This window comes from Salmo trutta, chromosome 15, assembly GCF_901001165.1.
Source record: "Salmo trutta chromosome 15, fSalTru1.1, whole genome shotgun sequence".
Taxonomy (NCBI): domain Eukaryota; kingdom Metazoa; phylum Chordata; class Actinopteri; order Salmoniformes; family Salmonidae; genus Salmo; species Salmo trutta.
Genome location: NC_042971.1, coordinates 33063862 through 33080688, shown reverse-complemented (window position 1 = coordinate 33080688; position 16827 = coordinate 33063862). Strand labels below are relative to the sequence as shown.

The following is a 16827-nucleotide window of genomic DNA, read 5'->3' as shown; positions in this document are numbered from 1 at the left end:
TATCCATTTGTCTTGCACAGAATTGCATTCATGAAAACCACCGATAAAATAGCTCAGTCTAGGCCTATGTAATACAGATCTGGCATAGGGAAATCATGGCAAGTATTATGTCATGTTCTTATGGTTCTGCAATATGACTACTGGTAAGGGCTGTCTTTTAAAGACCGGGTACTATATGTAGCCTACATCACTGTGGCTGAAGAGAGTTGAAGACCCACCTACTCCAGTAGAACAGCGTGCCCCCAAACCTCATGACTGTCCCATCACTGTTGTATTCCCTCTGGAGCGCTCCTGCCTGGAGCCAAGCACACAACGTGTCCACTAAAAACACGCTAGTGTGCAGCATAGTAAATGGATATGCCCTGGCGTGAAACTATGTAAACTCCTTTCCTTCCTTACACAAGGAGTGTGACTCAGCTCTGAATAATGTACTATGATTAATGTCTGATGGCGGTATGGAATCGGCTCTCTTTTAAACTTTAACTTAAGTGATGATCTCAGGCTAATTTATCACAGAAAAGGCCTGACTAATTGGATTTATGTCTACTCAATACACTTAGCTGTGATGGCTTGCTGGAGTAAAATGCATACGCTAGGCTTAGGTCCTGTTAGAGAGAGCAAAGCAGCAATCCAATTTGTACTGTAGCTATATTCATTTTCTTCAGCTGTCTTCTCCCCCTCTTTCAATCGAAAATATTAACTCAATTAACCTAGCTGTTGTGTGAGTGTGTTTGTGATGCATCCTAGTTCAGTCTGTGCACCCCATAACGCGCTCTCTCTCGATCTCTCTCTCCATACCACAGGCATCCTTCTGATTACAACCTTAGAGCCTCAGTGGCACTTAGGTGCTTCGTCTTCACCGTTTTTCTCCCCACTTTTTCCCCTCAACCTTTCCCACAGAGAGCACTTCAGAGCAGACCTGGGTTCAAATAGTACATTGAGCGTTTGCTTGGAGTGGTTTTGGGACTATTTCATTGGTTCCATTACGCCAGGCAAGCTCAATCAAGCACATCTAAAGCATTTGAAAGAAAACAAATACTTTTTGAAACCAGGCCTGAGAGACTTCAGAAGGAGAGAGCCCATGCAGACAGTGATCCTGTCTGCTGAAGCCACAGCAGTGTGAAAGGATGTGCCGGCCTGTGGGCCAACAGACACAGAGCCAGGCCAGGTACTGAAAAGAGAGAGGGGAGTTAAGAATGGGATAGGATAGAAAAGCATACTACAAAATGAGCAAATCACAAGATTACACAAAATGAAAATATATATAAAAAAAAGAGAATGATGTAGGCCTATTGCATGTGGACGAGCGAGAAAGAGAGATATATATATATATATATATATATATATATATACGGCTCCACAGTGTGAACACAGAGAACAGGGTCATGTTCATTTTGCACCAAACCTGAAGAAAACTGTCTGAAATGGTGAGGTAGCCTTCCATCTGAAATTGATAAATAAAAACACTTGTTTTCATTTTCTGTTGAAAAACATCTTCCATTTGGTGCTCAATGAACAAGACCCAGATCTCCAGCAGGACATGTCAATGTTGGTAAAATCTACTCCCCAAAAGATGACTAGTGCCACTACCACAGGAAGGACGCAGCACAGTGAGGGAACTAAGCTGTCTGGACCAATCAGAGGTCACACAGAAGGGGTCAGTGAGCTGTCTGAGCCAATCAGGGTGTTACAGTCTCAGATCCCAGTGACCTCCGGTATGACAGTGGGTGGGCCTTCTGGTCAACCGCATCCACAGCATATCCTGTCATCACTGTAATTATGGCTGGTCAGCTAAACATCCAACTGTGACGTTTTGGTTGGTCCCAGTGGTGAGTGTGTTTGTGTGTGTGTAACAGAACTTTCGACTATAATTCTGCAGATCATGAGGAAAAGGTTGCAAGCAAAATAATACCTTCACAGAGCCTGTATGATGTATTACCAAGCAGATAAAATAATGATACTGTATTGTTCAATTAAAAAGGTAGCCTAGATCAGGAAGACACACGACAACACATGTGATGTGTATGAAGGATATGCTTAGCATGTGTTTTGGGGAAGAGTTTCAAATGTCAGGATAAGGTGTATGAAGATGTTCAGGCCCTCAGTGACCGGTCTGGAAAGTGAAGTCACGAGCTCTGCTGGTCATCTACTGTGTAGCAGCCTAACCGTACCAAAAGCCCTGGTCTGCCCTAGAAAGCCTATGTAAATGTCAAATCGCCAGAACGCCCTAAAATATTTTTAGACTGCCGTTTTGTGTTCTAAAATTAGTTTATTATGATCAAGTTTGATCCCCACGTTTAATTATTTTATAGTTAGCTACAAATAAAATTGTACTTGTCACATGCGCCGAATACAACAGTGAAATGGTTACTTACAAGCCCTTAACCAACAAAACAGTTAAAGTATTTACTAATATAAACTAAAGTTAAAAAAAATACATACACATAGAAAAATAACATAATTAAAGAGCAACAATAAAATAACAGTAGCGAGGCTATATACAGGCTATTACAGTAGAGGCTATATACAATCGAGATATTTAATTAAATAGTGATCTATTCTGACTACTACATTCGTCGTCGCACAGGACCACGTGCTGACACAGACCAATCACGGGCTGGCAGGCTACGAGGAGGCTCCATAGACATTAAGGTTGACTCTCTCAGGCAGGATGAAAATGACTACATCGACCATGATCCTTTGCTAGTTACATTCACTTTCACAATGTTTCTTAGTGATTTTTTTTGTGCCATTCAGCCCCATTCGTCAACATGGCGAGCTTCAAATTCAAATACTTCTGACTTCATGCGCTATCGGGAGTTTTCCATAGGAACATGTGGATGAAGTCAGCGCTATGACTATCTATTGGTTTGCAGATATGAAACAGACAGTCATAACATCGGTCAAAATTATAAAATTGCCAGTTTATGCATCAAAACAAACTTTAACCTTTTCACGCGTGAGTTCCAAATATCTCTATCGGTCGCACCCAGCGTGAGTTTTTTTTTGCGCGTGATGTCGGAATGTACTTACTGTTCCAAAACGTGATCGTTTCGCAACAGGATCGTTAACCCGTGCTGCCCTCACACCAAGACACGCTGCCTGCTAATTATCTATAGGCTGTTTCAACTTGTCAATTTCAAATTAAAATGTCAAAGTTTTATTTTCTAACAACAGTTTGAATTGAGGTGTGTTCCTCCTCACATAGAAGTAGCCCATTTCATTATGGTGGGAAATTTGTGTTTGAGGCTTTACCGAGCCGGACAAACTTCTCTCTTCAAGAGAGCCCAAGCACTTTCTCAGTGTTTCCGCAGATCAAGTATGCAGACATTTGCACAGTCTTGCACAAACTTTTTCCCCCTGGCACATTTTCTGTCTGGTGCTCACATTGTCTTCATTGTTTTCCTTGCGTTCCAATCAAAGTAAGTCCCGTATTTTCTGTATATCGTGTTGCCATTTCTACTGTAGCATACCATATGTACACTATTGTTCAAAAGTTTGGGGTCACTTAGAAATGTCCTTGTTTTGAAAGAAAAGCTAAAAAATGTTGTCCATTAAAACAACATCAAATTGATCAGAAATACAGTGTAGACATTGTTAATGTGGTAAATGAATATTGTAGCTGGAAACGGCTGATTTTTTATGGAATATCTACATAAGCGTACAGAAGCCCATTACCAGCAACCATCACTCCTGTGTTCCAATGGCACGTTGTGTTAGCTAATCCAAGTTTATTGTTTTAAAAGGCTAATTGATCATTAGAAAATTGCAAAAGGGTCATGTTAGCACAGCTGAAAACTGTTGTGCTAATTAAAGAAGCAATAAAACTGTCCTTCTTTAGACTAGTTGAGTATCTGGAGCATCAAAATGGCCAGAAACAAAGCCCAAACTCGTCAGTATATTCATGTTCTGAGAAATGAATGCTATTCCATGCAAGAAATTGACAAGAAACTGAAGATGTGGTACAACGCTGTGTACAACTCCCTTCACAGAACAGCGCAAACTGGCTCTAACCAGAATAGAAAGAGGAGTGGGAGGCTCCGGTGCACAACTGAGCAAGTACATTAGAGTGCATCTTGCATAGATTGTAATGGACACTTGTGCAAAATACTTTTTTGAAGGTTGTACTGATTATGATGAGCTAATGCTAAGCTATTTGCCAGCTATGTGTGGTGCCATGTTTGTTGACATTATACAATGCATTCTGGGTGTCAAGTAAATGTCTGTCAGACCAAAGATGTTATAACAAAATGAGGTGATGGGATGGTTCACTCATCTTTCGAGTAAACATCCGGAAGTGAATTTAATAATGGTAAACGACCCACCCACTTCAACACGCATACTACAAATAGACCAAACTCATCTTGCCTACTCTTCTTATCTTTGCTTGACACACAAAAAAAAACATGGTGGCTCGCACAAACTACCCATCGTCGGATTACTTAAACATTTTTGAAAGTGTTTTACTCAATTATTTTGATCAATGGTGAGCTCACCTGTGATGTGATTAATTGTAAATAGTAATTGCTATTAGCTAATTCATATTATGGTTTCCGTCAGCTGAGAGTTAGCTAAATATGATCACTTGTGTTAAGTCAATCTTTCCTCAGTTAGCACTAGGACTAATGTAGCCTACATCTTCCGGTTTGGATGATTGTGTCATGCTGTGCTACTTCTATGAATGTCTGAACATTGCATCCAAAAATAAACTGGTCACGTTCAGGACATACCATTGTAAGGAGTGTGTTTGTGCAAAATGTTTCTGTGAAAAAACAGTGGCCAGCACAAACGCTGACTGTTGCATCAATCAAAACTGTGCGTTCTAATTATGAGGCCACTGTGTTCTTGGTGACCTTCAATGCTGCAGACATTTTTTGGTACCCTTCCCCAGATCTGTGCATCGACACAATCCTGTCTCGGCGCTCTACGGACAATTCCTTAGACCTCATGGCATGGTTTTTGCTCTGACATGCACTGTCAACTATGGGACCTTATATAGACAGGTGTGTGCCTTTCCAAATCATGTCCAATCAATTGAATTTACCACAGGTGGACTCCAATCAAGAAACATAAAGGGTGATCAATGGAAACAGGATGCACCTGAGCTCAATTTGTAGTCTCATAGAAAAGGGTCTGAATACTTATGTAAATAAGGTATCTGTTTTTAATAAATTAGCAAAACTGTGTAAAAACCTGTTTTCGTTTTGTCATTATGGGGTATTGTGTGTAGATTGAGGATTTTTAATTAATTCATTTTAGAATAAGGCTGTAACGTAACAAAATGTGGAAAAAGTCAAGGGGTCTGAATAATGCACTGTAGGTCATTCCCAAAGATTCTAGGAATTTATGAAAATGATCATATGGACAGTCCGGACCACTGCAAAAGCTGCTCACTTTTTAGAAAATATTCTTCCTAGGGGTGTATATGAACAGATTCTAATAAGATTTAATGTTGCAAAAATGCTGTCAATTCCACTTTAAGGTGTATGAGGGTGTTGTTGTGTACTGTGAACGTGTTTCCATTGCAGATCTCACCACGGGGAAATCACCCCATTATCAGAGACTAGATGCAGTGGTTTAACCGCTTAGAGCCCAATGGAAAATCGTAAGTCAGTGGAAAAGTGCTGTGAGTCAGACAAACTGCTGCCATTGAATTAGTGATAAGCAGATGAGCTGTGAGGTGAACTGACTCAAATACCCTACCTGCACTGCAGGTACCTCAACTTGCTGACACGTGGATTTTCACAGACTGAATAAGCTGTTTGTTCAGGTCATAATAATAAACCTTTTCCCCCAACAGGTAAAATTGTATCAGTTACCCAGAAGTAATTCTCTCGCAAAAGTTTATCATATCCTGTTTTACTTTTTGGGGGGGGGTGCCACATTTTTTTATAAACATACATTTTTACGATATAGCCAATTTGACTTTGTGGCTGTGGAATCTGGCTTTATCATCCACACGCAGGCTTAAAAATCACTGCACCAGTTTAAGCACCTGTCACGGCTGTTCAAAGGATCGGACCAAAGTGCAGAGTGTGTTTCGTTGCACATATTTATTTAATCTGTGAAAACTATGCAATACTTCAAATAACTGAAATCTACAAAATAACAAACCGTGACGCAGAGGAAAAACAAACACTACTCACAAATAATCACCCACAAAAACAGGTGGGACAAACATCAACTTAAATATGACCTCCAATTAGAGACAACAACGACCAGCTGCCTCTAATTGGAGATCATACCAAACAAAACCAACAGAAATACAAAACTAGAAACTGAACATAGAAATACATAACATAGACAAACACCCCCTGTCACGCCCTGACCTACTCTACCATAGAAAATAACCACTTACTATGGTCAGGACGTGACAGCACCACCTTCGCCCAATCCTGATTCGTCCAAATAATCTATGACGAAAACCCAAAACCAGAAACTACTGCTGCTTGAAATGACATAATTCTATGTGAGCCTTGACAGATTCTCACCGTTTCATCTGTCCACAAAATATTACATGTGGGATGATAAAATGAAGAGATACATTGGTCACATTGAAAGATTTGTTATGTCAAGAATATGATAAGGTCTTGTGTAGTTTTGGCATACAGTAAAATGTAGGACAAAAGGGTCAGAACTCCTACAAGATATTGTATTTGTTGGACCTTTGCTACTCAACTAAAACCCTCGCTTTTTATTGATATCAAAACCAAAAAGGCTTTTAAAAATGAAAGCAAACTTGATGTTAAGGAGCTAGAGTGTTAAATGAATGGAGAGGGAGAGCAATAGAAACAGAGAGAGAAAGAAAGAGAGTGAGTAAAAGAGTGAAGTCACCCCTCACTGGCCTGACCCACTTCAAAGCATTGCTTTGCTGGGTGAAAACTACTCACTGTGAGCAAAGTGAACTTCAGACTGGCTAACTGCCCAGAAAACACAGTACAAAAGAGGGGCGTTTTGGGTGGGGGGGGGCAGTAAAAATCTCACAGATACAATGGGTAGTGGACTGGGGCCGGGCAAAGAGATGACACTATTCACAATCCACTGACTGAGCCCCAAGCCTTGTCTGAGATTTGTTTGTGTTGTCTTGCCAACTACTATGGTCGATTGCTCATTTGGCATGACAATGACCATAGGATTTGGTAAGACAGCACAAACAGATCTGGGAGCAGGCTACTGAGCCCCATCTAACACCACAGGAATGAGGAGCCAGAGCAGGGAAAAGACTCACCAACTTTCTACAGTGTTAGCTACAGTCCTTTGAAACATGATTGAGCACCTTTTTACACCCCCCGGACCGAACTGGCACTAAACCTAAGCCTGAAAAACATCTCACTATCCCTGTCTACGTGACCCATTGGAGGGCCATTCACAATCCATCCACATGGCTGCTGAGTCTATTTCTGAGCACTGACATGACAGACAGCAGAAAATACACTGATTTGTTTGTCAAGATAATCCACAGGTGATTCAGGTGGAATCTCTTTGTGGAAAGGAGACATCACTTTTCTGACAGCTCTGAGACCAAAATAACCTGTCATTGGTTTCTCTTCTTGAGTCTTCTGAGGCCATTCTAAGTAATCAAATATATTTCTGAGGTAAATAGCTCCTCTTTGATTGCTTTCTTGTAGAAGAGTCAAACAGAGAGAAAGAGAGAGAGAACATGAGCCAATCCCTTCCCAAAGGAAGAATCTAGAACTCAAGTTAACAATGTTGTTGGACATGGCATTTTAACCCTGGTACAGTGAAACCAGTGGTCTGGACTGACCAGGGCCATGTACCACAAAAGCTCTGCTGACAGGCTGACATTAACACAGAGCTAATCAAAGGATTCAACCATACTCCTGGAGCCTTACGGTGCTGTAAAAGGATAAAAAAAAGTTGGCTGTCATGTCAAATGCATTTTGCCTGTGTGATTTGTAGACCTATGTTCCCTCAAGGCAAGTTGGGCAACCCCAGTAGATAGCCTAGATTTCTACCCTTTAACACCTCACAGACAACTTCAGATTTAAGATGCAGGCCAGGCACAGCAGCATAAAACACTACTCCTATCACAGCAGGCCAGGGCCAGACCGATCCTCCTCAGCTTCCTATCAGATCCTACCCTTCACAAGCAGAGCAAAGCCAAATATACCTTTACATACTGTACACTGGCCCATCTTTGGCAAATATGACAGACTGGGCTGGGGGGCGGTTTAGGAAAATCTGATATTGGCCTTAAATCAATTAGATTTGCATCTAATTTGCATCTCATCAACTGAGACAAGGGGCTGGGGCCCCTCCCACTCTGTTATTCCCTCCCCCCACCCCCTTCAAGCCAAGGTCAGTGGAATATTCTATCTGAATTATTTCACACTAGATCCAAGGATGACACCATGATCCTCCTGCTGGACCTGCATCATGCCCAGACCGCCACTCACACATTTTCTAGGAATTGGCTGAGCCCAAAGTGCAGCCACTCATAGATTAAATGACAGACACCCTCACTGACCTCCCAACCTCCCCCCGCCCCTGCCCTGAGCCACACTGAAACCAGTGTCAGTGCATAGGTTAAGTCCTGTGTGGTTCGTGGTACTGTTGGTAAGAGTGTGGCGCTAAAAATGTATGCCCTCACTGTACAGTAAAGGTCCAGTTATATTGTCATGACTGCGAGTTGGATGCCTTTTTACCCAATTTCTCTGCTGAATCTTGAATCCTCTTTGGCCCAACCTGCTATCATGCTAAGTTTGCGCATGCCACGGAGGACCAAAAGTAATCTTACCGGTATAAATCGCTTGTCAGCCCGTGTGGGGAAAATAACAAGGTCTAAACTAGCCTAAATGTAGCCCACGGCACTTTGCTATTGTGAGACAGTCAAAGAGCTCCTGAATATAAATGACCACTTAGCAAGGCTAGCACATGCATACAATCCATGAATGCATAGGCTTGTTGCTACTGAATCTTCTTAGTTAAGTCACTGAAACATAAGGTCTCAACCTACTATCATAGGATTTAATTAAGAGGCTATATTGATACACCTTGGTAATTACTATAGCATTATGCAAGGTAAGTGGTCACCACAGTCCTACTGTAGCTACATACAGTATGTGGGCCAGGAACAGATAGAGGGCTACAAAAAACATGATTAGGCTACTTGCAGATCTGTGCCTGAGTCTTATGAGTTCTACTTGCATCTAGTATCAGTCTGTACTCCATATAGCCTAACTTACCCAGTGGCGGATTTAGGTATAGGCGACATGGGCAACCACCCCAGGGCGGCAACTTGCCGGGAACTTGGCGCCCGCACAACAAAAAAATCGGAATGGTGACATTTGTGTGATCGGTTTCCTATCGCTCATTTGCACGTCACGTCACTGATATCATGTCACCGGGGGGGGGGGGGGGGGGGTTTAATGCGAGTACGGGTTGTTAAATGTCAATGATCTCAGTATTGGCCTGGCTGCTGCTTCTTGGAAGCCAAGTTGCTAGTATACCATCTCTCCATTCCTGCAGGCAGCCCTGGGCGACCACACATCTCCCTCCATCTCATTATACTCTCCTTTTCTGTTTTCAACCCCTTTTCTACCCTCTCAGAAACAATGTCCTTTACTGCTCTCTCTGCCTGTGTCAACTCCACTCATTCAGGCTTCAAAGAACGCAGAACTCTTGGGATATGGAGCCTACATTGTATTCATCACACCATTTTACCCAAGTAGAAAAAGAGCACCAAAGGAGGAAGTAGAGAAAAATTGAATGGCGATGGACACATGAAATTCGGTTCCCGAGTTCAGTTTCCAAGAACGTTTGTGAGAATTCTACAAAATAAGACCTGAAAAGAACCGTTTAAGGATGTGATTTGCGAGATGCACATTCTACATGACGTTAGCAAGCTAGCTTGTTTACAACTGGCAAAAAGTTCCAACGCGACTCGCACTGCTGCATCACAATACCTGGTACTCTGGTCCTGGATCTTGGGCTCGCTACTCACGCAGATCCAGGATTCGTTTCAGCCAGGGTTCGTTTGCATTTCACATATCCTTTATAGCGCAGATCAGGGTACCAAACGCTCTAGGATCCAGACCATACAGAGATATGTGAAAGAGCCCTAGTTTACAACCCCGACTTTAAGTCAGAGCATACCTTTCTTGGCACTGTTACAGCCAGTCCCCAGTGTGGGCATCGCAGAGGGGGTACAATGCCAGCTTTGTCCCACCTTCCCTTCAACTCAAACAATGCTCAGAGGCCTCATAAAAGTGACGCAGTCTCTCCCAGAGAGGGGGAGTTGAACGCTTATCGCTCAGTCTTCACCCTCCACACAATCTGACATCTTTCCCTCACTTGGCCAAATATTTGGCCAACTAGAGCTGGCCTGTGGTTGTAAAAGTGCCACTGGAATCTTGAGTAAAACCAAGCCTATTCTAATACAGAACAAATATCCTATTGCGTAATGTATTCTTAACTATTTGTTTTGTGGTCAAGCAAGGTGTCAGAACTTGTCAATCAACAAAACTATCAAAAGGTAGTGACTTGTAGACTAATAAGATGCAATAATAGAATTATAATTTGTTGTAGCTAAGCAATGGAACAACTCCAAACTTTTCATAGTGGAGGGAGTCTTCCTTATGAATGGAGGAGGGTAGGGCTGGTCTAGGCTATAGGTTGCAACTCCCTGTAATGGCTCAGTCACTGCACTAGTTTCTGATTAATCCAGAGGAACTAGGCTAAGTGTCTGGGCAGTCTTACAAATGTCATGGATTGGGGACCATTCTGCCCTAACCTGGATCAGTTACGATTGACATGACAGAAGGCCATGTGATCAGCAAAATGGGTGGAGGGCTAAAGAAGCCTATTGCACAATCTGGATAGTACTGTGTGTGTTTGTAACACTGTAAACAACACTGTTCAGTAGTTTTACCAAATATTCATTTGTTTTAGAAGACAGTGATACAATGTTGACAAGATGTGCCACATCTGTTTAAATCTGAGGAAAGAGAGAACGTGTATAACTGAACAATATATAAATAATAGCAACTACTAGCTATGCAGTTAATAACTGGGAAATGTATTGAAAATGTTCTTTAAAAAGGTGCATGAAGATTTCATAGGAAATACCAGGACCAGAATTATTCTGTGAATAATGTTAATAGCAGCCTTTAGGCTACGTTAAATGCAGTGAGTAATCGCTGTGATTAAACAAACAAAAAACACCAAGGAATATGACAGCAAATTGCATTACATCAATGCAACTCGCATGTAAAGATTGCGTAAAATATGTTTAATCGGTGACATTTATTTCAATTTGCTAGTCCAACAAAGTCAATCACAAATGTGTATTTTTTACTGAAGGCTAGAAGGCTGGCTAACGCTATACTGTATCATAGATAATCCAGTGGGAAAAAATAGCTGGCTAGCCACTGTCAACTATCTGCAAACTGGTCATTTGCGCACATCAAACATTCGAGGAACTGTTGTAGTTTACTACTATGAGTGATTGCGACAGTTCTCACTTTTACATTGTTTTATATTTGCTCACCTCTATCTTGTCAACATTCCTGGCACATCCGACAACCTTCATGCCGTGTTGGACAAGTGCCCGTGCAACAGCCGCTCCAATCCCGACCGAAGCTCCAGTCACTAGAGCTACTCTGCCTTTCCAGCGCTCCATTTCAGTTAATTATTTAGCTATTACAAAGACTAGTTTTACAACTGGTGTAATAGGACGATAATTTTATTTTACCTAGCTATGTCGGTTCAATAGTGACAATATACATAACAGTTACTTGTGTTATATAGGGCGTGCTGTTACACCGTTCAACCCTCCCTAATCCTGTTTTCGCAGCATCCAGGAAAAGGCACCGTGCGGAAACCGAAATCCCTGCGCTCGGGATTAAATATTAAATGACAAACATTGCGCTATGTGTATTTGTTTGGTTGACGTCCCCTCCCGCTTGTTTATTTTACGACTCTTAAATTTGCAGTGTTCAAACTCTCCCTTGCCCTCATCAGTGGTGTAAAGTACTTAATTAAAACTACTTTAAAATACTACTTAAGTAGTTTTTTTCGGGTGTATCTGTATTTTACTATTTATATTCTGGACAACTTTTTATTTTACTCCACTACATTCCTAAAGAAATAATGTACTTTTTACTCCATACATTTTTCCTGCCACCCAAAAGTAGTTGTTACATTTTTAGTGCTCAGCAGGACAGGAAAATGGTCCAATTCACACACTTATTAAGAGAACATCCCTGATCATCCCTCTGATCTGGCGAAGTCACTAAACACAAATGCTTTGTTTGTGTATTATGCCTGAGTGTGGCTCTGGGTAGCCATAAATAAATAAAAACATTAAAATCCTACTGTCTGATTTGCTTAATAAGGAATTTGACATTTATACTTTTATGTTTCATACTTACATGTACATTCAGAAAGTATTTAGACCCCTTGACTTTTTCCACATTTTGTTATGTTACAGCCTTATTCTAAAATGGATTAAATAAAACAAAATCCTCATCAATCTACACACAATACCCCATAATGACGAAGGGAAAACAGGTTTTTAGATTTTTTTGCAAATATATTAAACATAAAAAACACTAATACCTTATTTACATAAGTATTCAGACCCTTTACTATGAGACTAGAAATTGAGCTCAGGCACATCCTGTTTCCATTGATCATCCCTGAGATGTTTCTACAACTTGATTGGAGTCCACCTTTGGTAAATTCAATTTATTGGACATGATTTGGAAAGGCACAAACCTGTCTATATAAGGTCCCACCATTGACAGTGCAGGTCGGAGCAAAAACCAAGCCACGAGGTCGAAGGAATTGTCCATATATCTGGGAAAGGTTACTAAAAAATGTCTGCAGCATTGAAGGTCCCCAAGAACACAGTGGCCTCCATCATTCTTAAATGGAAGAAGTTTGGAACCACCAAGACTCTTCCTAAAGCTAGCTGCCCGGCCAAACTGAGCAATCGAGGAAGGGCCTTGGTCAGGGAGGTGACCAAGAACCCAATCGCCACTCTGACAGAGCTCCAGAGTTTCTCTGTGGAGATGGGAGAACCTTCCAGAAGGACAACCATCTCTGCAGCACTCAACCAATCAGGTCTTTATGGTAGACTGGCCAGACGGAAGCCACTCCTCAGTAAAAGGCACATGACAGACCGCTTGGAGTTTGCCAAAAGGCACCTAAAGGACTTTCAGACCATGAGAAACAAGATTATCTGGTCTTATGAAACCAAGATGAATGCCAAGCCTCACGTCTCGAGGAAACCTAGCACCACCCTTACGGTGAAGGATGGTGGTGGCAGCATCATGCTGTCGGGATGTTTTTCAGCGGCAGGGATTGGGAGACTAGTCAGGATTGAGGGAAAGATGAACAGACAAAAGAAAATGTCAGAAAACACAACAGCTGCCCAAGGTCTGCACATGCTCTGAGGGTACGGCTAGGGAGCCTCCTGGGCCGGCAGACTTGTGAGGGTTAACAGTTCAGAAATGGCACTTACCTGATTAAAAAAGCTACCTGAATTTGAATATTTAAATATACATGTTGCTGTACGCTGTCACTCTCTAGTTTTATGTTTGTGTGTATGTGTGTCCATATGTATTTGTGCATCTGTCTGTCTGTAATATAAACATTCATCCATACCTTACTTTTGCCAACTAATCAACACAACTCTGAATATCTCCAAACGTTAATGCAAATATTGTCATGTTTTTTACATGTATTTTAACTTGAATGTTTTGTTGTCCATTTATCAATGCAATATCCATGTGTTTCAGTTCCTATGTGAGCATGATCAAACACTTTAACTTGTTTGTTTGTCTGTCTTTGTCTGTTTTAGGGGAACTGAATGATTTACTAGATAATTTCTCTCCATATTCCTCCTTTCCTGAGTGAAATATTAGCCATGTTTACATGCACAGGAATAATCGTATATTAAATTGATTATGGCAGTAGGCAGATTATGCAATAGTCATGTAAACACCTTACTCTGTTAATCTTAAATCAGTGTAAAGTGAAAATCGAAGTAAGCATAGGCCGATTAAAACACCTGGTTTTCTGAGCAATCTTTCGAATTATTAGGACAGGTAAACACCTTATTTGGAGTTCTAGCGGTGTATTTGATCTGCGCATGTGCCAGCAACAGTTGTTTATTGCTCGTTCTTTAGCGCGAGTTGTGAACAATTTAACATATGCGTTTTAGAAATAGTTTTCACTTGATAACGCCCGAACTAAGAATCAAATATAGTCCTCAAAAATAACATGGTCGCTGTTATATGTTTATTTTAATTGACGATTTTTTTCAGATGTGCCCATGTAAACTAAATGATTTGGAAATATCTACTTTTCCAAAGCATGTAAACGTTTTATCGAACTATTTATTATATTAATCTATCCACAATAATCGCATTACTGTGTGCGTGTAACTGTACAGATTCACTTACGAAACGTTGGCTCCCCTCGGTGGCAAAATAATGCCACATCCTGGTGGTGTGACGAGGGTTTACTGTTTTGCAATAGTTACTTTGTGAAGATCACTACCTACTGTAGTCTTCCAGTTGGTGACAGATTTTCATGTAAATATTCTAAAATTCACATTAATAAAATATGCACATTCTCCCATAGAGATGTGTTTCAGTCAAATTAGGTTGTTGCGGATAAAAGTCTGTGCGTGATGACATAGCGCACATAAAAATAACTTTTGGGTTTAAATTCCAATGTACCATATAAAAAGACAAGTTAAATGGGTTTCCATTGCATTTTCAACTTTGATGGTTTTGTCACAAAAAATGTTGCGTTATATAGCGAATGTGCGTACTCTGGTATTGGCAGGTGTGCTCTAGCCAACAGCTCGCTGGTATACATGAGAGCAAATATATACATTTGTCAAACGGCAGCCAAGTATCGACCATGTCACCAGAATAAGTCCACTGATATTTATTGGAAAAGAGCATCAAGCTCATCACCTTGCACTTTCACCATCCTGTGAAGTTTATTGTATTTATTTAATCGGTTTCCACTTCACAAAGATCGCACTTACAGTTGACCGGGGCAGCTCCAACAGGGCAGAAATTTGACCAACTGACTTGTTGGAAAGGTGGCGTCCTATGACCGTGCCAGATTGAAAGTCACTAAGATCTTCAGTAAGGCCATTCTACTGCCAATGTTTGTCTATGGAGATTGTATGGCTGTGTGCTCGATTATATAAACCTGTCAGCAACGGGTGTGGCTGAAATAGCCAAATCCACTAATTTGATGGGGTCACCACATACTTTTGTATATATAGTATATATAACTTTCATTCAAATGTCCTTCGCAAGTTGGACAATAAAGTACTAATCTATTTTATACTGAATATAACTATAAACACAACAGGCAACAATTTCAAAGATTTTACTGAGTTACAGTTCATAAGGAAATCAGTCAACTGAAATACATTCATTACGCTCTAATCTATGGATTTCACATGACTGGAAATACAGATATGCATCTGTTGGTCACATATACCTTTTAAAAAAAAGGTAGCAGCATGGATCAGAAAACCAGTCGGTATCTGGAGTGACCACCATTTGGCTCATGCAGCGCGGCATCTCCTTCACATAGAGTTGATCAGGCTGATTGATTGGTGCCTGTGGAATGTTGTCTCACTCCTCTTCAATGGCTGTACGAAGTATCTGGATATTGGCGGGAACTGGAAGAGGCTGTCATACACGTAGATGCAGAGCATCCCAAACATGCTCAATGGGTGACATGTCTGGTGAGTATGCAGGCCATGGAAGAACTGGGACATTTTTAGCTTCCAGGAATCGTGTACAGATCCTTGCAACATGGGGCCGTACATTATCATGCTGAAACATGAGCTAATGGCGACGGATGAATGGCACGATAATGGGCCTCAGGATCTCGTCACGGTATCTCTGTGCATTCAAATTTCCATTGATAAAATGTAATTGTGTTCATTGTCTGTAGCTTATACCTGCCCGTACCATTACCCCACTGCCACCATAGGGCTCTCTGTTCACAATGCTGACATCAGCAAACTGCTCGCCCACATGTGGTCGGTCTGCGGTAGCGAGGCGGGTTGGACGTACTGCCAAATTCTCTAAAGTGACGTTGAAGGCAGCTTATTCAATTCTCTGGCAACCGCTCTAGTGGACAGCATTACATCTGTGGCATTGTGTAGTGTGACAAACTGCACATTTTAGAGTGGCCTTTTTTTGTCCCCAGCACAAGGTGCACCTGTGTAATGATCATGCTGTTCAATCAGCTTCTTGATATGCCACACCTGTCAGGTGGATGGATGATCTCGGCAAAGAAGAAATGCTCACTGACAGGGATGTAAACAAATTTGTGCATAAAATGTTAGCGAAATTAGCTTTTTGTGAGTATGGAACATTTCTGGGATCTTTAATTTCAGCTTATGAAACATGGGACCAACACTTTACATATTGTGTTTATATTTTTTGCATTGTGAACAGTAGGGCCAAGGGGCTGCCATAGGACAGCCACAGAATTGGCCACTTCTAATTGCCCAGGAATCTTTCAGTCAGTGGTCACACCCTCAAAGAGGAAGAGAGCATCAGATGAGTCTGCCAGTTTCCTCACCTCTATGGTCACCTGTAAGAGGAGCAGGGAGTCCAGCCCTTCAAGAAGCCCATGCTGCTACCAGCTAGAGGGCAACCCTCTGAAGAAAAATAGGAAGTATAAGGACAGTGACATTTCCAATGTGCTAGTCCCAAGTGTACTTTCGATTTCTCGGAAGAGGACCTAGGATGGGAATCAGCCAGTGGCCCGGGAAACTCAAGAGTCCGAATGAAGTCTGAATAGACAGAGGGTCCAGTG

General features: G+C 41.4%; 1 protein-coding gene across 1 annotated transcript in view; it reads right to left on the bottom strand.

Annotated features, from left to right (window-relative positions):
* Positions 1-11847, bottom strand: part of LOC115148835 (dehydrogenase/reductase SDR family member 11) — a 47755-nt gene extending 35908 nt beyond the window's left edge. The window contains exon 1 of the mRNA XM_029691096.1: positions 11510-11847. Coding sequence (XP_029546956.1) covers positions 11510-11641 — 132 coding nt within the window. The 5' untranslated portion in view covers positions 11642-11847. The remainder of the gene's footprint in view (positions 1-11509) is intronic.
* Between the last annotated feature and the right edge of the window lie 4980 nt (positions 11848-16827).